This window comes from Trichoderma citrinoviride (genome assembly GCF_003025115.1).
Source record: "Trichoderma citrinoviride strain TUCIM 6016 unplaced genomic scaffold BBK36scaffold_19, whole genome shotgun sequence".
In the NCBI taxonomy this organism is placed as follows: domain Eukaryota; kingdom Fungi; phylum Ascomycota; class Sordariomycetes; order Hypocreales; family Hypocreaceae; genus Trichoderma; species Trichoderma citrinoviride.
In genome coordinates this window covers 232,902-255,106 of record NW_020194727.1, presented here as the reverse complement: position 1 = coordinate 255,106, position 22,205 = coordinate 232,902, and the positions used below count along the sequence as shown (strand labels likewise).

Genomic DNA, 22,205 nt, shown 5'->3' with positions numbered 1-22,205 from the left:
GCGGTCCGCCATGCCGCTGGCAGCGACGACGCCCTCGACCTGAAGAATGGCATCCTGGATGTCGGACAGGTTGAGATGGGCGTAGGCGCCCTCGAGCACGACCTTGACATTCTTGGAGCTGCTGCCTGGAGAACCAGCAGTCGTGGGCCTGTGATGAGTTTGGCAATCGTGTCAGCTTATCGTGAGCTATCGATCGTGTACAGTAAATGCGCGTGCATCAGAGTGTTGCAAGAGGCAGTGCCAACAAGTATAAGCTGACTCTCTTCTGTTTTCTCTCTTCCGCTTTTTTTTCTTTCTTCAACCTCTCGTGTGTTTCTTCTCCTTTCTCTCTCTATTTCTCTCCCTGTTCTTTTTTTCCATTTTTCCTTCCTTCTTTTGCTGTCATTGCCAGAATACGAGACAGTCTGATTGGAGGAGAGCACAGCATCTGCCGGCAAAGCTGCAGACAGCAGACAAGGGGAGTGGGTTGAACGTCCGGCTTTGTGGGGGAGCTGAAGGCGTAGTCGGCCACTCCCCACAAGCTTTCTCCGAAGTCCCTGTCCTGTCTGCCCCCCGCAAAAGAGAGGAGAGATGGCATGTGAGTGGGAGGAGCGTGGGATGGTGCCAGTGAAGTGGAGGGTCTCTCTATCGTCTAGGCCTGTGATGCAGTGGGAGATGATGGGACTAATCATACTGACCTCTTGGTGTTTCGTTTGGCGTTGTATTCGCACGTCGGCTGCGGGAATCGACGGACACAGTTGCTACACGGTCGGCCTTGGTCGCACTACAAGCGAGACTCGAGTCAGTTATCATTGTCCCTTTGAGTAGTGCTCTGCTTCGTCTTTCCGGCCTTCCTTTTCCTCCTCTTTTCATTTTCATACAAGTTGCTCCATTCTTCGCTACTCGTATGCACTGGTTGATGACGAGATCATCTGCTCGGAAGATGACCGCCCCTGCCATCTCCAACCGCCAGGGGGTTCGGACAATGACATGTATATCTAGCTGCTGGCGCTCCCGCGATATGCGAAAAGCAGACCCCCCCAAAACAGCATCAGGGAAGCCGTATGAAGCAGCAGCTCACCGTCTCTACTAACCTTTTGTTTGCGACGTCGACACTCGGTGCACGAATTGCCCCTGGCCTTGACGGCCATGTTTGCAGCTAACCGACGATGATGGGGCATCTGCCCCTGCAGCTGCATCGTGTCGGACATTAAAGCTGAGCGCCGGCGCGGCCGAATGGTGTAGCGAAACCAGAGGCGGAAAAGTAGGGAAAAAAGAAAGGAAGAAACAAAAAAGGTCAAAAAGGCCTGAAGCGAAGCTGAGAGATGCGGTGACGACTAGATTGTGGAAAAAAAGGAAGTAGAGCGAGCGACGACGACTTTCTTTTTAATCAAAAGCGTGCCCTCCCCCTTCTCCCACACCAGATGGTCAGACGCAGCGAGATTCTTCTTCGTATGTAGCCAGTGAGTGATGCAGCGACCCCGGAGAATGATGGTTCGACGGCTCGCGCCGCTTCGCTCAGCCGCAGATTCGTCGAGATTCGGCAGCCCAGCCTTATCGGGTCGGCAGACAGACGAAGGGTGTGTGAATGGGCGTTTTGGACGAATTTGCAAAGCGAGCCTTGGGCTCCAGTAGCGTGCAGATTGCAGGTTGCAGGTCGCAGGTCGCAGGTCGCGGGCTGCAGTGACGATGTCGGACACGGACAGCGACAACAAGCGGGCTCGGCAGGCGAAGTGTCGTCAAGCTTTTCCTGCCAACGGCAAAGGCGCAACAAGGTCGAAGCTGGCGATGTGCCGAGTCGTGCGTCGCAAAACGCTGGATGCGCCGCGCGAGGAATGACGAGGAAGACGTGAGTCGGCCGTGGTCAGACAGCGAGGGGTGGAGCAAAGAGAAGAAGGGGAAAAGAGAGACAAGAGGTCACAGATGACGGTCACACAGAGACGACAGCGGCGACTGGGACAATGCAATGCACACGCCTCGGAGCTGTTGTCGCTCTCCCTTTCGCCACGCACAGACCAAAGAGGGACAATAGTCGAGAGACGAGAAGTCGAAGGTCGAAGGTCGAGAATCGAGAGTCGCCAGGTCGGCCACTTTGCGCTCTAGCAAATGCGACGGTGAAGCAAGCGCTGATGGCTGGAACAAAAGGGGCGAAATTGAAGCCAAGAGATGATGACGGCGAATCTTTGTCGCCAGACAGCACAGGATCAGATCGTGCTTTGCGCACAGCTTCTTCCCCGTCTTTCTTCTGGTGTCCCGCGTCTTGCTTTCACTTTCTCCTTTGACCAGGCTGTCCTTGACTCCTCTCTCGGCGCTCTCAGATGATCAGAGACACGGGCGATTGCAGCGCAGCGACTCGGATGAGGGTGAAGCAGGTCGGGTGTAACGCCAATACAGGTAGGGGAAGCCAGGATCCGGATCGTGGCCGAATCTCGATTCTTGGTGCCCCGGCAGGTGATTGTCTGGCAGCTCGTCGGCATTCCAGTGAGATGGGAATTCAGAAACAGGAGGCCCTTTCAATCTCCAACCTCTTCGCCCGCTTTGCCTTGTTTTTTTCAGGGTCCCTTGGCTTCGGCGGTTTCGCTCGTTGTCCCCGGAATTGCGACAAGGACATGGACAAGACCATGACCATGACCAGAGAGCAAGAACCAACGGAGAATTGTTCCGCCTTTCCCCTTGCTTCTTCACCCTCCACTCTCGGTCTATTCTGCTGTCTCTATCTCTGACCTTGGCCCCCCTTTCAGTGTCTCGTCTTGTCTTTCGTTTTCTTTCTATTTTTACCAGTTTTGACGCCCTCGTTCTGCCCTTGGTACGACTATCCGTCGCGCAAACGGCAGTCCGACGTCCGAAGCTCTCACACGCAAGGTACCATGTAGGCGATGTATCGTTTCCGAGTCAGCGACCTCGATCCGGCGAGCCACAATCCCACAATCTGTCAAGCGGCACAGAAGCCGATCCAGACGGCGCAGCGACTAATAAGCGGGATGGTCTGATCTGGCCCGAGAGCCGGTGCTGTGGCTGGCGGGCCGCGGATTTTTTGTTCGCTTGGAGCACGAAAGTGTCTTGTCAATCTCCCAAAAAGTCCGCTCCTTGTCGACGATGCGGTGTTTCCAGCTTGTTACTAGTTGGTAGTTTATGTCGCCTTTTCTTTCTGCAAGTGCTTTTTCTAGTGCCTAGCAAGAGATGTAAAGGGGCTCGTTGTTATGTCGAGACATTCTGATGGAGGTTCTAGCTTTGCCGTTTTACCCCTCTGGCTTCGCTTCTTCATTCCCCTTTAGCTTCCCAGCTAAACCGATGCGCACCATCCATTCGTCTTACAGGAACATCTACAGCACAACAAAGAAAAGACACTTCCTGCTCGCAGCGTTGCAGTGCATCGAGATGCTGCTGCCAACAGCTTCGTCCCTTTCCCATCGAATCATCCTCGTCCTTCCGCACATGCTCCCGCGCATCTTCGTCCAAATCCTTCCAGGCCTCGATTTGCCCGGGGGCCTAGAATCTGCTGCTAATTTTTGCTAAATAACACTCCACCACGATGGGATCATGGCGTTTTGTTTAGTGCTGCCCGCCCGTGTGGGGGTTTTGATTTCTTGATTGTCGGTCCCCCGCATCTCGGCACGCATGTTAACGCCGAGCCTCTTTGCCTCTCTACCTTGTGTTTCAACAATCGAGGGCAGATCTGCTCGTGTCAAAGGTTCGCAATACGGTTGTTTCTGTGGATGAATGCGACTCTGTGTTGGCGCTTATTATTGACTACCAAGGTCTTTCTTGCATGAAAATGGGAACCAACAGCAGACCGAGAGGCCATCGGCATTCGCCACCCACAGCGCTTCGGCATCCTGGAGACTTCTTCAGCCTCCGCCCAACGACGAGAGGGAGACATGCAGGCATATGCCTCGATGGCATTGAGCTGCAGAAGAAGACGATGAAGAAATTTACGCACAGGGCAGCGAGCCGCGGATACACATTTGGACCGTTGCATTGATATCATGACCGTAGTCATTCCAGGTACAGATGCTGGCAGATGCACACGTCCACGCATGCAAGGACGTGAAGCACATCCCCCATGACCTACCTACATGCACGCATGCCCACGCCTTTATCGACGAACATTACTACAAGATACGATGCGGCATTACGGTCATTGTGGCCATGTTGAAACCTAGCTTCGCTGGCTCCCCCTTGCAGACGGCAGAAACAAGAAGTTCTCTCGGCCACAGCCCATCAATCACGATACGGCATCATGCATGGCTGATCATTTAAGAGGTCGGCAACTCCCCATTCCAGGCAATTACAAATCAACGATCCCTTACAAAGCACCTCAAGATAACTGAAAAAAACTTGCTCATCGTCTCAGTTATCGGAAGCGTAGACATAATTGTTGAGTATCAAGTCAGGTAGTAAGGTGGCGTTTGGAACTATATGCCGTACTACGGATACCTACTGCTCCGTATCCGAACTGCTGACGCGGCAATCTGCCCTCATATACATCATTTCCATCAGATTTGTCTTGCCCTCCATCCCTTGCCGCAGACGAGTATCAAGTAGGTACATTGCACTGGTAAACTACTGGAGTTTTACCGACAACTGATTAGAGTTGGAATATATATTGCAGCAGCCAAGGCAGGGTAGGTCTTCAATTCTTAACCAAGCCTCATTTTTGTATTCTTCCCCAAGCCCTTGCACACCCGCATATCTCATGAAATCCTCAAGAGTAACTGATTTTTGAGCCGCCATCGTCCGTGGTATCGATCAAAGCAAATCGTCATAAAACAAAGATCCAACCCATTCTCCTTTGCCTTCAGAACAAGAGACAAAAAAATATATACAGTGAAGCAGAATGAGGTCAAAGAGAGACAAAGAAAAGAATAAACAGTCATAACCTCGTCGTCATACAGGCTGCGTCAAGACCGCAGTGTCCGCCTTCGTCATTTCTCATCACAACTAATACTGCAGGTAATCCGGCTTCCGTGCCATATTGACCGGAGGCGGGCATTCTTCGTCGTCAATAGGGTATGGCGGGATAGACGTCTCCGAGTCTCGAGGCCGATGGCCGTATTCGGCCAGGGGCGTCTTGGGAGGCAGAGGCGGCGGCTCCGGTCGAGTGGATTGCCTGAGGGGGGAAGGCACCAGGGGCGGAGGCACCAGAGGCAGCTGATACCTTGGCTCCTCGTCAGGGCTCGTGATAGCGATCGGGTCGTCGGAATACTGCATCTTGTACTGGCTCGGCGATGTCAAGTCGACCACGGCCTCCTTCTCATCATATGGACTGATTTTTCCGAACCGCGAATGGCCGGTGCCTGGCCGACTTAGGTCGCCGGAGGCTCGGGGCGAGGACAAGGTGTTTGCCTGCAGATGCAGACTGTCCGGCGCAGAGTCGAACGACGACCGACTGGGCGGGCTTTGCGGGCTGTGCGAAAGCGGCCCCACGGGAGAGTCGCCGGGTAGCTCAACCGCAAAAGTATGCTCAAAGTTGTTCTCCGACGTCGACTGAACCAGCTGGGGCACATTGGCAATCTTCCGTTCCCACCGCACCTTCGCCTTGTGAATCTTGGCCAGCCTGGTGGAGATGCCGTGGATCATCTTCTGCTCTTCCATCCGTGACATGTATCGTCGAGTACCGGTACTGATGTCGCTGAGCCGGTTCCATTCGTTCATTCCAAACTCTCCGACTCCCACCTCGACGTTGAGCCGGAAGTAGTTTTCCACATTTACTCCACGCTTCGCCAGATGCTCTCGGATCATGTACTCGTGAATCTTCTCGCAGCCTTCAATCTTGGCAATCATCTTTCTCCGTGCCTCCGCAAATTCGCCCAAGAAGCCCTCATACCACACCTGTTGGTTCGCATCGCTTCCCCGGGGCCGCTTTCCTGTCCCGACGCTGACAAACACCCCGACATCGCGTCCTGGCCATTCGTTGAGGACGGCCTCGTCTAGGGCCTCTGGGGCGGGGTTGAAGGTGCCGGCACCGTCGTCGTGGAATAATGACTGGCCAATTTGCACGGGCTTGAAGGCGAGGCCGATGGAGCAAGTCGCCCGTCCGGCCTGCCAGATCTTGCAGTCGAACTCGGGCGGCGGCTCCTTGCGCGAGTCGTAGGAGCGTAGCAGCACGGGCGGTGTCCCTCGTGCTGAACCTTTATACATTGCCGTCACGGCGCTATGTCTCTGGTCAGCTTTTACTCACATAATAGTGGGCAGTTTGATTCTTACGTCTTGCACCTGTTTTCCCTTGCATCGTATAACCTTGCGTTCCCGTTGCCGTATCGCATCGGGGCTGGCCGAGATGAGACTTGCCCGGCCGTATGACGCGCACTGAAACTGATAGTGCTGGCGTTGCTGGAATGTCGCCTCGGGGATCCCGACCCTGAGCGGCGAGAGTTGAGCGGATTCACGACTTCGGCCTCGCTGTCGTTGCCTTCCTTGTCGTTGACGGTATGCTCCCAGACTCCCTGCTTGATCGCCTCTTCCAACTTGCTGGCCTTAAACAATGTGGATCGATACGGGATGCCGGCGATCGTCTTGTCCGTCTCAAACACCATTTTCGTCAAGCGAACGTACAGCTCCTTGCACGTCTCCAAGTCCAGCCGCAGCCGGCCGAGCATGATGGCGATCAGCCCGCCGGTGCCGGTGCCGACGATGAGGTCGAAGTGGTCGCATGGCTTCGGGATTTCGTGTCGGCGGGGCGCGCGGCCTTCGATCTCGACGAACGTGCGGTGCATGAGTTCCTGGATGATGATGAGCATGGAGTAGCCGCGCACGCCTCCTCCGTCTGTGCGAGTGCGAGCATGGTTAGCAGCTGGCCATGATGGCGGGTGTAGCCATAAGAACCACGAGAAGTAAGAGAGTCATACCGAGCGACAGGATGCGCAGAGGCGGCCCTTTGGTGGTGTCCGACCTCCGGACTCCGTACGAGTCCATCATGATCGGTCTTTGGTGCTTCTTCTTCGGTACGGGCGGGTGTGCAAGGTCGAGGTCAGGCGTCGGCTTGTCGAGAGGCATGGAAAATCAGAGTAAGAACAGAGCCAACCCCACCACCAGCGTCGAGTTTGGCAGCTCCTCGCAATCCTGATAAGCGATGCTGCCTGATCAAACTTTTTCCGGCTTGAGGCCTCTCAGGTAAGGTAAGGTGAGGAATGGATGATAAAGGGCTCAGGAACCACGTTGGCCTGGATGCGACCAATCAATATCCGGTACCGCCCAACTCTTTGGCGCGGCTGCGTCGCAATTAAATGAGTCGCAGTCGCAAATCACGGGATGTCGCCGAGTTTGCGACTTTTGTGAGAAAGCAGATCAGGTAGTTGTCGCACAGTACGTATAAGATGCGCAGTGAGCTATGAGTGTTTTCGTTCAGACGCAGCAAAAGAAGAAGAAGGGGCAAAAAGGAAGTAAAACAAAGCAACAAGAGCAAGAGAAGCAGCCTAATAAGGCAGCGCTGCCACCTGTCATGGTTATATTCATGGATTCCCGTTACTTGCTTTGTCCCGTCTTGAAGGCGCCGTGACGCAATCCACGGGTCCCCAGTACCTGCGCCTGGCAACGGTAAGCTCGTACCTCAGCGAGGGAGGGGCAAGAGGCGCAGCCTGAAGAACGAATTGGAACACCGCTAAGCAACGTCACAGGGCCTCTAGTTCTCGCCTGTGGGCCCCGGCTGGTCACTGTCTCGCCGTGAGACGAACGCCTTTACTCGCTGAAGAGGGTGGGTGATCCGCCGGGGCTGGTCAGGAACGGGCTGTCCGGGATCGTGCAGTACCGAAGATGCCGTCAAGCAAGACGGGGTCGACTTTGGATTCAATTACGGGGACGAAGGATGAATTACATGTCAAGTGAGGTTTTTTATGTTATGCTTTGAGGGCGTTACGAGGGCTGAGCGAAGCAAACCGAAGTCGAGAGAGAGAAATCCGAGGGGCCTGGACGCAGGCAGCCGAAAGAAGAGACACCCTGGCGGGATGCCAAGTCTCACTTACTGCCGTCACGAGGGGGCCAAGTGTGACGGCTGAAAAGAAGGCTTGATAAAGGTTCTTTCAACCGTGTAAGAGCTCGTATGCACATACTTGATACCGACATTTACATACATAGATCATAGGCCTGCCCTGCTCTGCCAGACTGCATCCTTATTTACAGCTCGTTGATGTGCATTTGCATTAGCTTTATGCGTTTCTGAGGCTGCTTCTTTCCTCACTTCTATCGAGAGGCGGGTAGAGCTAAGAATCTCGGTGTGTGTGTGCCTAAGGTAGTGGGGAAACCAAAGCTTTCAAAGCCTTAGAATATGTTCTGAGGCGGTGCAGGCTGGCGCTCAATCAGGGCCTCGTGTACTTTGTACCTGGCGGGGCGGTCGATGATGGAGTCGAGCACCTCACTCAAGGTTTAAGGTCGCATTCTGCCCACGTGACGGCTGCCTATCGTGATTCATCCATCTCGATTCCTGATTGTTCACATATCGAATACAGGAAGGACAAGAAGATCAAAACACTTCATCCTGGTTGTGCGTTGAAGGATGCGGAAACAAGCTCTCAAGTCTGCCTTCATGCACGATACCGACAAAATGGGTAAGCCAAGAGAACCCATGTTAAAGAGGATGAAAGATTACACACACTCAAACTGCGCCTCATGTTCCCGCAAGGATTCACAGCTACTGGTGCCGGGAAAGTTCATAATCTCATCGCCGTGCGAGATGTGTCTTATGCTATTCCGTCTAATTGATTACAGTACACTATCCCTTACATGGAACGACATTTCTCTTCGTTCTGTATACCTAGGTAGCCAAACTGAACAGGTGCGGAGTGCAAAGAAGGTAGCATTGGACGTCGCTCGGCTTGGCGTTTCTACGTCAGGATTTCGTACCAGAAGATGGGATTCATCGTCTAATATTCGCCACGTTCAGGTAGGTAAGCAGGTGCCAGGATGCTTCATCAAGGTTAAGAAATGTTGAATGGGTGCAAATCAGCGTGATAAGCAAATGCACGCCAAGCAAATGTATAAATGATCACTACTCGCGCTTCGGCAAAAGAAGATGGGAAGCATTCACCTTTATTGCAAACAAGCTGGCGATAAATTCGCGGACACCTCAATATATAGGACGACGGAGAAACCAAAAATAGAATGTGGCTTCATCATGAAAAGCTGTGGCTGGATATCACCGTTGATTACGCGTAGCCACAGAACTCTGTTCCTCGTACAGTACATACTCGTCTTCTTCCAGTCCTCGCAAGAGCAGTGGCAACTTCACAGATTAGCAGCGGTTATCATCACGAAGTGAGCCAAGTTGGCAAGGTACCAATTCGTTGAGCTTTCCCTAGAAAAAGACCCCACGAGGCGATCTTCAACCCCTTTGAGTCTGGACAACGTCCTACGGCTTCTGATTCGGTAACACATCGTCCGGGTTTCATCGCCACACGCCTCGTTTAGGAAAGCAAGGCCTCGTTTCCGCGTGGCTCAGCGTCCGTTGTGCGACTGCTGTTGCGATCTCGTATGCTCCAATGGAGAATCTAGAACGTCTTCTGCTGCTGAAGAGATATGAGAGAACGCCAAAACGCAATTGAGTAATACACTGATCAGAGATTTGCGCTCTTTCTGTCTCGGGTGCCTATTCGGAGCGGATGAGCATGGGATACATTAATTACCTAGTATGTCATTGAACCTGACGTCGCCAAAAGACTACAGCGCTATGAACCTAGCAATTGCATCAAGGCTGAGAAAGCCGTACAACAACTTGAAGTACACGTAGCTACGAGGCTGCTGCGGAATGTGGCGGGTGCCGTCCATCGTATTCCATAGTCCAGAACGACGGCTCCCCTCCTTCACCACCCCGTTATCTGTGGACACGGCTGAGACATGTGTTCCCAAATACTAGCGTTTGATGCCCAGCTGCGATGGAATCAGCCTCCCAAGGATTTATATTGGCCGCTCGGCTGAGGCGCAATCCGGGCCCGTGGCGCTTTTGAGGCAATCAAATCAATAGAACCCCAGGACGAGCTGAACCGCGTCTCTTGTCCTCCACTGTGAGTATTGCCTGCCCCCTTGCGCATATGGGCCCCGATGGCAAACATATTCCATCACCTCGTTTACTTTGATGGGACCTGGATTGCTGCAGTTTGTATTTCTTTGATTGATGCGTGGTCAGCCCGGCACATTAGCCACCAATATTCGTGGACAAAACGGCGAATGAGAGGCAGAATTGTCTGTGATAGCCGTAGAACTAATGTGTGGTTTCAGGCGGCATGGCAAACTTCCCAGCTGCCAACGGCTATCCAATGATGAAGGAGAATACATGTACCCAGAGATGCGTGCCCTCTGAATGAATCTCACCCACATTGGAACCTGCAGCAGTGGCTGCGAGTACACGTAGTATGTGCCTGTACTTTGCCAATGTCGTCTGGGACCATGTCATTGTTGCAAAGAGCACACGACGCGGGCCCGGACAGGCGGACAGGAGCCAAGGCGTTAAGCGATGTCGCCTTCAGCCGCGAGCTGAGAAACCCAAAGGCCATGGTCAGCGATGAGCTCCAGAGCTTTTGCCATTGGATAGCAAAGCTCGAGCCAATTGATTTCGTAGCCAATATTTTGGTGGGCTGCACTGCTACATGTATTGAATTCGCCACTGGCTCCAGGTACCGGTGCGGGAAGAAAATCGATAGCACCACCGTGTCTCCTCTCGAAGAGGACGAGTCGCCAGGCGAATGGGACTGAGATTTCGCGGCAATGAAGTCCAAATCACGGTGAGCCTCGTAGCCCAGCTCAGCCCAGCCCAGCCCTGAACAGGCCTAAGCCCTCCCGAGACACCCTGATGCCGCCACATCGCGACCCCGTACATTGAAGCTATACCCGGCTCAGCCTAGGAAGGGGACGCACGTCGAAACGGCGAGTTGGCAGCGAGTTTCGGCACCTTATCCACTCGACGGACGACGACAGACGACGACTGTCAGTCAATAACGCATTCATCTGCTTGCTTGCGGTGGACGTTTGGTTCTTGCTGCTTTCGTGCTTGTCCTGCTCGGGGACAAATACTGTCTAGGAAGTTGCCCGTAGCAGTAGCATCTGGAGCCGTGGGGCGAGGCTGCGAGATGATTCGTTCTGACTGCACTAGAAGCAAGACCAAGTCCCCGGCTCGAGCTGTGGTTGCGAATCAGCATCGGCTGCGCACCGGACGCAACGCGTCAGCCCACACGCATCCCAAAGGCACGGAGACAATCCGGCTCTGGCTAGGTCGTGGACCTTCAATGTTCAGTGTGAGGACCAATATTATATGTACATATCAAACGAGGAGTGAGTATCTGTACCTGAGCTGGTCCAGAAATACCGAGTTTCGCGCCGTTCTATCTGTATACAGCCGTTGACGGTCGTGTGTATACATGTATGTGTGCCCGGGGCTGCGGTCCTAGCAGTCGGCTTGCTGCTGAAGAATTCCGAGCGAGGCAGTCATTGAACGTTGATTCCATTTAGGCAAGCCAACCTGAAGTAGCGGCACAGGCACAAGTACCGGTACTTCACTGTAAGGAATGTTGTCAGGTCGCTAGCGATTTGAACTCGGCATCCTCCAATGCTTGGGCCACAGGCCAGACGAAATTGAGATTGGCAAGGTAAACTAATTTCTACGGTAAGAAGAGGCAAAAACCGCGTGATACTGACGAATTCCTTCCGTTGTCCTCTGCGTATTTTGATCGAGAACCTTCAAGAAACTGCTAGCCTTGCTTCTACTCAAGTCATCGCCTCAGGGGATTGCCCTGCCAGCACGTCCAGGTACTTGTATGTGCAACCTTCTGGAGTCGGGCAGAACACTGCAACATCATCTTTATCTGCCAACCTCAAGGGATCAATATCTTCAAGTTGCCATTAAACACCGTCACCATAAGTGTATAAGGTGTGTTGATGAATGCTGCTCAGCATCACAAGCGCGTGCTGCGCTTAGTAGTGCCTGCTTTAGCAAATCGACTAATGTCCATGTTGCAACTTGAGCACCCAGACAGGACAAGGATGAAGCGTCAGTGAGGTGAGAGATCAACCATCAACGGCATGCTCTGGGTGGATGAAGCCACCTGACTGTGGTGAAGGATTGATCCGTGGATTGATGCCATCTGCTGTTGATGAGCGCATCGATTGCATCCTTGCCATGGCTTCCGTCGACCGACGGTCTCTGGGAACCTTGATCGTAGGGTCTAGGTACTATGGCAACCGACTGCCGCGTCGACAAGTCGATAAAGATTCACGGCAACACGAACTTTGCACAACATTGAAGCGCTTTGTCTGCCCTACTACTCCGTACATGAACCGCAGACACAGACACCAGCCAGCAGGTGCAGGTACAGGTACAACTACGTTCAAAGCCAACTTCAGCAGCACCCTTGACAGACTGGAAAGAAATGTCACAGCTCGCGAGCCTCTGCAGCACCCTTGCCGTTTCATCCAAATAAACGCCCCAGTCCGCTGTCGTGGGATGGTTGAATGACGCCCCCCTTGAGCCTTGATGAAGACCCGGCTGGCGGCCCATGTGCCGATACATGCATGTGCGCCGCCACGCCCAGCCAATTGCGAGTACATGCTTCTCTCGGTTTTAAAACGTGCGGCACTCCATCCGTCCGCTGCATGCTGAGCTTGACCTGGAAGAGCAAAAGGTGGTATTATAGATGATACTGCAGAAGCATGCCTCAAATAGGCACAGGCACAGGTACAGGTACACTCCGGCCAAGTTGCCGTGCTGTCGTGTCGTTGTCATGTCATGTCGGATGTCATTTGATGCTACACGTCAACCGGGACCAGACCTGAAGCCGCCACTGGCAATCCGCATACCTCGTGTCGATGCCGGTGCTTGTACCGGTACTTGCTGTCTTGCTCGCAGAGTCGACGGGTTGCCCTCGCCCGTCCTCGCACAAGCCAATTGCCGCCACAGCTGGTCCCCCAGCAATTGATTTGATCCAGACATTGATCAATAGCAGAAGAGCTGCAGCCCCGAGAGGCTCACTGTTCGACCTAGGCTTGGCCATGGCCCCGTCCAACCTCGGCTACGGGCCAATGGCAGCGCCCCCCAAGGCCTGCACAGCCAGGCGGCCCGCCTGCTAAGATATAGCGGCTCGCTCTTCCTTGGGCGGCCCCCCAGTGGCCTCTGCAGCGCCTACGAAGCACTGGACCGGCACGCTGGAGACCGCAGCGCTGGCTCCGAGGTACCGGTACCTGTGGCCATGGACAGGCCCGCCTGGCATATTTACAGCCTCGCCGCCAAAGCCTTGAACCACTCGCAAAACAGCCCCCTCCCCCCAGCCTTACTTCCTGCTCGCTCGCCCTGTTGCTGTCTCACCTCATTCTCTGCCTTGTCCCAGCCCGCCGTCGTCTCGTCTTGTCCCCTCATCCTCTTGTACTGCCGTCCAGCCTCGAATCCCCCAATTGCCGCGTGCTCGACCTCATTACTACTCTCCCGCCGTCGCTGAATTCCCTTCAGAGACTCGGCAATTCGAAGCTGCCCTGCCGACTGCTCCGCCTTGGCCTCGACCCAGCCTTAGGTCTCTCGCCGTCTTCAGACCTGCCGCAGCTCTGCTCTCCTCCTCTCGTCCCTCCTCGACCTTCACCATCGTCCTCGCCGAGTCTGTCCATGGAACCGTCCAGTAAAAAGCGGAAGCTGGCTCCCAAAGTCACCACTTCTGTCGCTCCCAACCCTCAGCCTGCCGCCCAGTATTCTCACGAAACGGTTAGCCTTGCGTCTCCCCGAGCCTCCCCAACTCCTTCGCAACCAGACCCTGTCGCCATCTCCCCCTTCTCCCGTCCATCTTGCTCGCCCGCCTTCTTGGCTTGTCGTATCATTGCTAATGCTTGCTTCATTTGCAGCCGCCACAGCAACAACCTTACCCCGTACACGATGCTACCCTTGCCGAACGACAAGACTTCGAGGCCTTTGCGCGTCACCTTCAGGATGCCGCCATGCTGATACAGCGCCAGACGGAGCGTCCGCCTCACAGTGACGTCTCCGTCCTGCTACTGAGTTGGGAAGAGGATCACACTGTCGATGAGGATGTAGCCGCGATCGAGCAGGTCATGCAGAAGCAGTACGGCTTCAGCACCCAGCGCTGGCAGATCCCCACCGTACCAAACCCTAGCATCAAGCTCGGCGTCCAGATGGCTTCCTTCCTCGAAAACGCGAGGCCAAACCACCTCCTCATCATATACTACGCTGGCCACGGATATGCTGGCCCTGATGGCCAGCTGTATTGGGCCTGGTGAGTTTCCATCCTAGGGCGCTCGCCGTCTCCCAAAAGCAACAGCCTTTGCTTTTCTGTACATCTCTTCTGCCTCTACATGATGCTTGTGGTGATCATTGGCTCTAATCAATTGCCCATATAGCAATGCGCGCGAAGATGCGGCCAAGCTCAAGTGGGATGGCGTGCGGTGCCTGTTCGAAGATGCCCAGTCCGACATTCTCCTGCTCCTGGACACATGCGCCGACCCCGAGCCCGCAGCTGCGGGCAGCCACGGTATGAAGCAAGCCATTGCCGCTTGCTCTCCAGAACACAAGACTCGACGCGAACCCGGTCAACGATCTTTCACATCCTTCCTGGTGGAGGCGCTTCACAAGCTAAGCGGCGTACAGCAGCCTTTCAGCGTTCAGAGATTATACGACGAGATTCGTGCCCTAAAGCAGCAGCAGCAGCGCGCGAGGAGCCCACCTGCAAACGGCGCAACACCCTCTGTTTCGCCAGTCGTGCCCATATTCTTTACTCTGACCCCTGGCAAGGGGCAGAACTTGATGCTGGCGTCCATGGTCGGCAGGGCGCCCGCGGCTCCTACCAACGGCGATTCGTCGGATGGACAGAGCAGCCGCTCTCGTGAAGATCAAATCATCGACCCGGAGTCTGTAGCCGATATCAGGTTTGAAGAGGCTCGGATATTGGTCTGCACAACGTTTGTGGGGGATGCGAGTCCAGACATGTCCTACTTTCACCAGTGGCTGCAGAACAAGCCGACCCTTGGCGCTTCCATTGCTGTCGAGGGCATGTTTCTGGGCCCCCCCACGATGCTGCTCATCTCCATGCCTCACTCCATCTGGAATGTGGTGCAGCATGACAAGGTCTGCTGCTTCTTGGGCTACATTAGCTCGCACAACATGATTCACTTGTATGAGAAGCTGGTTGGGCCCGCCGGCATTCGTCCATCTGCCAAGGAAGTGGAGGATGGCCGGATACTGCTGGAGGCCAGAGAGCTGGCGGCGGGAACGCCTTCGCGAGCGCGACGCGAGCCAGACCAGTACCTCCACGCTGCAGCTCGCGATGGCCTTGAATACAGGTCGCAAAGCAGCCCGTCTGGGACAAGCTACACCCCGGCCGCCGCCCCTCGAAGCATCGCACCTATCAAGCCCAAGGACGAGGTCGAGGACTCCGCAGAGATGCAAGAAGCCGCAGAACAGCTCAAGGCTCTCAGCCACGTCCGACCTAGAAGTGACGACGGCCCTCCGCCACCTGTCGCAGCTCAGCCCCCTGTGCCTCCCGTGGTACGGCATCGGACGACGCTTCCCGACGGCATCCCGGAAAGGCACATTGAGCCAAACATATCCCGTGATGCCAACGAGCCTGGTGCCGATGCCATGGCTGTGGATGCAGCCCCCAGCTTGCGCATGAAGGCACCTAGACGGTCTCTTCCCAAGCAGGAAACTCGATGTGACCACTGTACTCATGCGCCGTTCAAGGACTCTTCGTCGCTTCGGAAACACATTGCGGCAGCCCACACGCGGCCATTCCCCTGTGCCTTTTCCTTTGCCGGCTGCGCAAGCACCTTTGGGTCCAAGAATGAATGGAAGCGGCACATTGCTTCACAGCACCTCTGCCTAACGTACTACTGCTGTTCTGCATGTCCGCAGAGCTCGGCAGAAGGCAAGGGCAACGAATTCAACCGGAAGGATCTCTTCACCCAGCATCTTCGCCGGATGCACGCGCCGTTTCAGATCAAGAGGACCATTGCCAAGGGCGACAGCAAGCTGCAGGCCGAGTGGGATGCGCACGTCAAGGAGATGCAGCAGTCGTGTCTGGTGACGAGGCGGCATCCTCCACAAAAGTCAGCCTGCCCGCGGAAAGAATGCAATGCCCTTTTCGAGGGGCCGACGTCTTGGGACGAGTGGACGGAGCATGTCGGGCGGCACATGGAGAAGGGCGAGGGCCAGCGGCTGGGCATCGACAAGCTGCTGGCGGAATGGGCTCTTGACGAGGGCATCATCGAGCTGAAGAGCGACGGCGAGTATCGCTTGTGTGCAACAAACGGCGTCCTGGCCGGCGGCAGCAACGGCAGCGTGCACAACGGCGCCGGCGCCGCTTCTCAGCCGCCCCTGGAGCACAAGGAGTCGACTGCTTCGCTACCGGAAAATGCGTCTTCGGCGGATGAAGCCCAGGTCATGGAGGTCAAGTCGGGCGACGACATGGAAATGACCGAAGCATGACCTCCTCCTACTCTCCGACATTCTTTCGTCTCATTAACCTCAAAAATACCCGACACAATATCCTGGCGACTCTCTTCCCTTTGTTCCCTCCCCTGTGCATGTATATCACAGAATCTCTGTTGCGTGTGCGAATCCGGGAATGACTCACGAAAGCTAACGATACGGAAGCCTGCCTGCTGTGTGCATATATAGTAGTTCTCGTCTTGCATGGTGTTTTTTTCACCCCGATCCCGTCAGTCATTTCATCATCGTTCCATCTCATTGTACTGTATCCTGAATGTCCCAAGGCTTGCTTGCTATACCTGGCGTTTCACCATTTTTAGTCAATTTCTTTTTCTTTTTTTTTTCTTTTCTGATTTTCATCTCTACGTTACCGTTCTTCTCTTCCGTTGCTCATTGGAGGCGTTGGTACGGCTTGACATTTGCAAGGCAATGCATCAAAAAGGTGAATAAACCGGAGTCTGTCATTTTCCCTTTATTTCCCCTTCACTTTTCAAAGCTACGAATACCTGTTCTTTCAAAGGCAAAAGACCTTGTCACAGCGCTATATGTAGGTGAGCGCTGTTTTCGAGACTTATTGATCCAAGACACTTAGGGTTGGAAGGCATGGTGAAGAAGTCAGTACTCGGTTGAAGAAAGGGGAGAGAAAGAAGTCTCTCTGCTTGACTATTTGACTGTACCTAGTTAGTTAGAATGGTACTAGGTAAAATAAGAGTGTGCTGATAAGTTACTTGTCGTTGGCGAGTGTCTTTTCTTTACGACTTTTTTCTTATAATATGTGTAAGCTATTCACTCTTGACGGTACTTGATTACGTATAGGTAGTGGAGAGAATCAGGGACCCTCTCGATACACCATCATTCATAGACATTTACGACTTAGATAAAGGCTTACTACACTGAGATAGCAAGGCTATCAAGGGGTATATACACAAAAGCCAAAAAGGCATAGAGAAGAGGCTGCACTATATTCAGAACCTTCAAAGCAAAACTGCCCATCGAAGCCATACGAATCTGCTCTAACCGATCCTCACAGACGCAGGACCGGTAAACGGCACGTGGACATCAAACGTCTCGCTGTTGCTGCCTCCGGCGCTCGTCTTGGCAGTGGAAGAGTGCTTGCCGCCTAGGATGGTCACCTTGGAAATGATGAAGGGCACTCTGAAGCTGAAGGAGCCGCCCAGGATGAAGAAGCCATTCTTGTAGGTGAAGGTGACGTGAGTCGTGGCGCGTTGGTTGATGGACACGCCGTCGTCGAGGTACAGCTCGCCCGAGGCGGAGCCGGACGCGTCGAGCGCGATGAGGAGCTCAAAGTTCTGCTTCCGCAGCTCTGTGGTGGTGTTGGCGGACTTGACGCGGAGGGGCAAGATGACACCGCCGCGGATGAAGAGCGGGATGGAGGTGATGTCGACGCCCGTGATGGCATGGTTGGTGGCGCCGCCGTCGATGCGGGCGTGCGTGTACCAGTCGTAGAAGACGCCGTTGGGCAGGTAGACGCTGACGCTGGTGGATCCCTGCTGCGTGACGGGGGCGACGATGAGGCCCGGCCCGAAGAAGAACTGCAGCTCGAGGGCCCAGGTGGCCGGGTCGTCGGGGTACTGGAAGAACATGGGGCTGACGGCGGGCGTGCCGTCGGTGGACTGGCGGTACAGCGCCGTGTAGATGTAGTCGAGCAGGCGGTAGCGGATGTCGATGGCCTTCTTGGCGGAGCTGGCGACGGACGCCCAGCGGTAGAACTCCTGGCCAATGTTGCCATAGTCGTTGTGGTTGCGGTAGAAGGTGCTGAAAGCGCCCAGCGACGCCCACCGCGCGCACAGCTCCTCGTTGGTGTTGCCGCCAAAGCCGCACACGTCGGAGCCCACGAAGCCGAACTGGAAGAGGGACGTGAAGGCCAGCATCGTCCGGATGGACACGGTGTAGTAGCTCCACTGTGACATGTTGTCGCCCAGCCAGTGGCCGACCTTGGAGCCCGCGCCGGCAAAGGTGCTGCGCGTGATGACCAGGGGGCGGAGGCCGGGGCGGCGAGCTTCCATGGCGTCGCGGGAGGCCGACGACATCATGGTGCCGTAGAGGTTGTGCGTGTCGTACATGGCGAGACCATTCTGGTGGATCAGATCCGTGTTGACCGTGTGGTTGGAGATGCCGCCCTTGTCGGCGTTCCACGAGTCCATGTAGGCGGCCTTGTTGTGGATGGCGTACTTGGGATACAGCAGGTCGCGGCCGGGAAGCCCCTTTTGGTCCCCCTTGCTGCTGCTGGGCTTGTTGTTGGGGATGCCGCTGCGGATGCTCACGGGCGGGCTGTCACTGCCTGGGACGGCCAGTAGAGGTTGGGCCTCGCGTTTGCCGGAGCAGCCGCCGGGCTGGAAGTCGCACGGCCAGCCGGGTAGCGGACGGGGCGGGGCACGGACCGGTGGCGGGGCCGGAGGGTAGCCGATGGCGGCCGTGTAAGGGTCGTCGCAGGGGAAGTTGCACGGGAAGTTGCTGGGCTCGTTCATGTCGATCCACAGGGCGTCAATGTCCAGGCCCGTGTCGGCGTTGAAGAAGGTCTGGAATTGGCCGTTCCAATACTGCGTGATGTTAGCCGAGAACCAGTCTGGGAAGACGGTGACACCAGGCCACACCACGCCGATCCACACGGAGCCGTTAGACCGCAACAGGAAGACGTTGTCCTCGAGACCCTGGTTGGCAGGCGGGTAGTTCTGATAGGCAACGGCCGGATCGACCATGACGACGTAGTGCTGGTCGTGTGCGTGCAGGTGGTCGACGAGCTCCCGCATCTTAGAAAGGGGGAACCGATCCGGGTCGAGGGTGAAGACGCGGCGGCGGTCCATGTAATCAATGTCCGTCCACATGGTCTCCAGGGGGATGCCAGCCAAGCTGTAATTTTGGACAACTTCGGCGACATCGAAGGCGTCTTGATATCCGTATCTATCGTACAACGTGTAAGCCTCTTACGCTCCTGATCTTACTCGCTCATACGTTTCCATATTCATCTTACCTGCACTGGTGGAAGCCAAGACCCCAGTATGGCTGCATGGTTGGGAAGCCAGCGAACTCGCCATACTGCTGCACAGCCGCGATGGGCGTAGGGCCAGCGACAAAGTAAAAGTCAAAAACACCGCCAATGGTGTTGTACTCGAGATACTGCTTGCCGGACGCGTCCTGGTTGATGATAATGTCCATGCCGTTGGAGTTTAGGAAGAAGACACCATGAGCACCGGTGGCTCGCTGCTCCAGGTAGAACGGGTGAGTTCCGTAGAGATTGGCGTTGCTGGGAATGCCATAGCTGTCTTGGTTCCACATCGTGCGGATGTAGTTGGTCGTCTGAAGACGCAGGGAATCAGAATGCTCGCCCAGGCCGTACAGGTTAGGGTTCGCAGGCAAGCTGGTCCGGAGGCGGAGGTACTGAGACTCGAAGACGAGGGACGCCGCCGAGGTGTCAAAGATGACCTCGCCCGTCTTGGCGCGGGAGATCTTGAAGGAGAAGGGGTTTGCCGTGTAGGTGAACTTCAGCTTGCTCGTCTGTGACCAGACTGAGCCTCCCGGGCGGGGAAAGACGGACTCTGGGACCTGGTAGACCTGGTTGCCCTGGTCCTGGATGAGAACATGGATGCGGTCCTCTAGTGGTGGAACAGATTAGCAAGAGGCCAATTGGTTACGCATTTGCCGTTGGGACTGGATATTGGAAGCTTCTCAAACTCATTTCTGAAGCGATGCCCCCTCAGGCAAATTCTCCATCAGTGTCAATGGATGTTTGACTTACCAGTCTGGTACGTAACCTGCAGAGTGAGATGCGGGAGGTCTGTCCCATAGACATTGCAGGCAGCGCCGGCCAACGTCAGATCGGCCGTGACACCAGTCGCCGAGACGCGAACATTGGAGGCTTTGTAGCCCGGGCATTGGTCCAAGGTGGCGGCCGTGGCATTGTCTTTCTTAAACAGGGCCGCGGCAGAGGCAAGCCCCGCGTACAACAGAGCCTTCCAGTAGACCATCGTCGCGGCTATGGCGATAACGACGGCGAGGAAGATGGCGGGACGGGACAGAGAGAGTGAGGATCGTGAAGAGCCGCCCATCGTAGCGGTCTTCTTGGGGCTGGAACCCCTTGTATATGTAGACATTGTTGCAACGGAGCAGGGACCGGGAATGCAGCCAAGACACGCTCAATGCCCAATGCCGGAGACTGCAGAGAATCAATCTCCTGCCCTCACACGTCTAGCTCGTCAGCTATGGCCCTCGTCACATTACACAGCAGAGCAGGGTATGTCGAGCAGGGGAGGGCAAGGCAGAGCAAGGTAGAGCAGATCCGAAAGTTCCAATTCGAGGCAAAGGAAGCATGCAGTGGGACGGAGGAAGAGGGGGAGAGAGACGAGGAGGGCGTGGGGCACGCGTCTAATCATGCGGGATGGGATACAACCAAGACACGGGACCCCGGGAAACGGACCCGACTTGGGCATTGTTTTGTTCACGGAGCAGTATGCAGTACCTCAGGAAGATGAGCTACTATGCCAATTGCCAGCACCGCCTGCTGTGTAAATTCTAGGCAGACTGTATGTAGGCGTAGCTTCAATGGTTTTTGGTGGTGCGGTGACACAGCAGTCGGGCTCGAAGATATCGGTCGCTTTCAATTGGCCGTCGTCCGATGAACGTGACGGCGAAACGGAGTTTATTTCGTCGTGAGGAGAAGCTGGGTGAGACGGACGAGGTTGGGGGAGCTTCGGAGGGAGCTTCGGAGAAAGACGCCACGCAGGAGAGAGTGAGACAAGCATCAATGAATGATGGAACGCCACTCGAGGGCGGAACAGGCATGTAGCCGGTACATTGTCTCTCGACCGGAATTCGATATTCGCTGCATCGCGTCTGCTATTGGGGCTCGAGAGCAGCAGGTTGCTCGTAGCGGCAACATCATGTCGACCCATGTCCGTGCAATTTGATGCGATGCAACCATGTTGTTGTTGTCGGGTCAGTGAGGTCACAAGTTCAGGTTGAATTGAACTCGATCATCGAGATGCAGAGCTCTTGGCCGCAAGCGGGGTCCGTTGGGCGAAAGCTCCAAAGGTTCCAGGGCTCTCAGCGAGCTCTCAGTGGCTCCTCGGTCCCTGTACCTGCGCCCCAGGGCCAATCCCCCGGCTTCCCCGCACCAAACTCGCCGAGAAGCACAAACGCCAGCAGGGGTCACAGCGCCGTCAATCCCTGAAGCCGCCGCCCGCGAGCTTTCTGCCGGCCGGTCGTAATCGAATCGCGGGGACACTAGACGCGTACTGGGACTAGCAACTTTCGCCCTCGGATCGGCATTCAGAGCCCGTGCCGGCTTCAACATCATGTTGTCTGCTTACCTAGGTGCATGTAGGGATGAGCTTCCTGTATCACCAACCAGCATTTAGATAGCTCGATTGTATGCAGGGGATATATCAAGCCATCACACTAAGAGAAAGGGCACAGCAGCCAGCAGTCGCTACTTGCCCCGTCTCCTAGGCATCTGCACCAACGGCCCGACTCAAAGGGACTGGAAGCTGTAGGAAAGCAATCAACTGGGTGGGATGATGGATCGAGAGCCTGTAAAGTAACTCAACATCCTTCTGAAAGGCTGAGAGAGAGCAAGTCACAAGCAGTACCGAGCATCGACATATTCACAGCAAAGTGCAGGTATTAGAGGATCCTGCTCTGCAGTACGGAGTACGGAGTACATCAAGCACATGTAACGCGGTCTGTGTAAGACACTGACTGACACTTTGATGCGTGTACTATCCCATTTCTCATGCCCTCACCCATAGTATTCCGATTTCTAAAGATACTAGTCCATCAGACAATGGCAGCGTTACAGCAC

General features: G+C 55.1%; 4 protein-coding genes across 4 annotated transcripts; 1 reads left to right on the top strand and 3 right to left on the bottom strand.

The window, feature by feature from the left end:
- Positions 1–663: 663 nt before the first annotated feature.
- Positions 664–1,132, bottom strand: BBK36DRAFT_1130285 (hypothetical protein; the record flags this gene model as incomplete). Its single annotated transcript, XM_024891827.1, has 2 exons — positions 664–763; positions 1,074–1,132. Coding segments are annotated over 2 exons (159 nt in total), but the record flags the coding sequence as incomplete, so codon positions are not given.
- Positions 1,133–4,920: 3,788 nt separating this feature from the next.
- On the bottom strand, positions 4,921–6,894 carry BBK36DRAFT_1130291 (FabD/lysophospholipase-like protein; the record flags this gene model as incomplete). The annotated part of the gene is made up of 3 exons (XM_024891828.1): positions 4,921–6,133; positions 6,187–6,745; positions 6,828–6,894. The coding sequence occupies 3 exons, from the start codon at positions 6,892–6,894 to the stop codon at positions 4,921–4,923; spliced, it is 1,839 nt and encodes a 612-aa protein (XP_024745404.1).
- Positions 6,895–13,555: 6,661 nt separating this feature from the next.
- Positions 13,556–16,387, top strand: BBK36DRAFT_1186360 (hypothetical protein; the record flags this gene model as incomplete). The annotated part of the gene is made up of 4 exons (XM_024896481.1): positions 13,556–13,651; positions 13,789–14,177; positions 14,302–16,237; positions 16,268–16,387. The coding sequence occupies 4 exons, from the start codon at positions 13,556–13,558 to the stop codon at positions 16,382–16,384; spliced, it is 2,538 nt and encodes an 845-aa protein (XP_024745403.1).
- Positions 16,388–17,400: 1,013 nt separating this feature from the next.
- BBK36DRAFT_1130170 (glycoside hydrolase family 31 protein) lies at positions 17,401–20,373 on the bottom strand (the record flags this gene model as incomplete). The annotated part of the gene is made up of 3 exons (XM_024891813.1): positions 17,401–19,309; positions 19,380–20,001; positions 20,145–20,373. The coding sequence occupies 3 exons, from the start codon at positions 20,371–20,373 to the stop codon at positions 17,401–17,403; spliced, it is 2,760 nt and encodes a 919-aa protein (XP_024745402.1).
- Between the last annotated feature and the right edge of the window lie 1,832 nt (positions 20,374–22,205).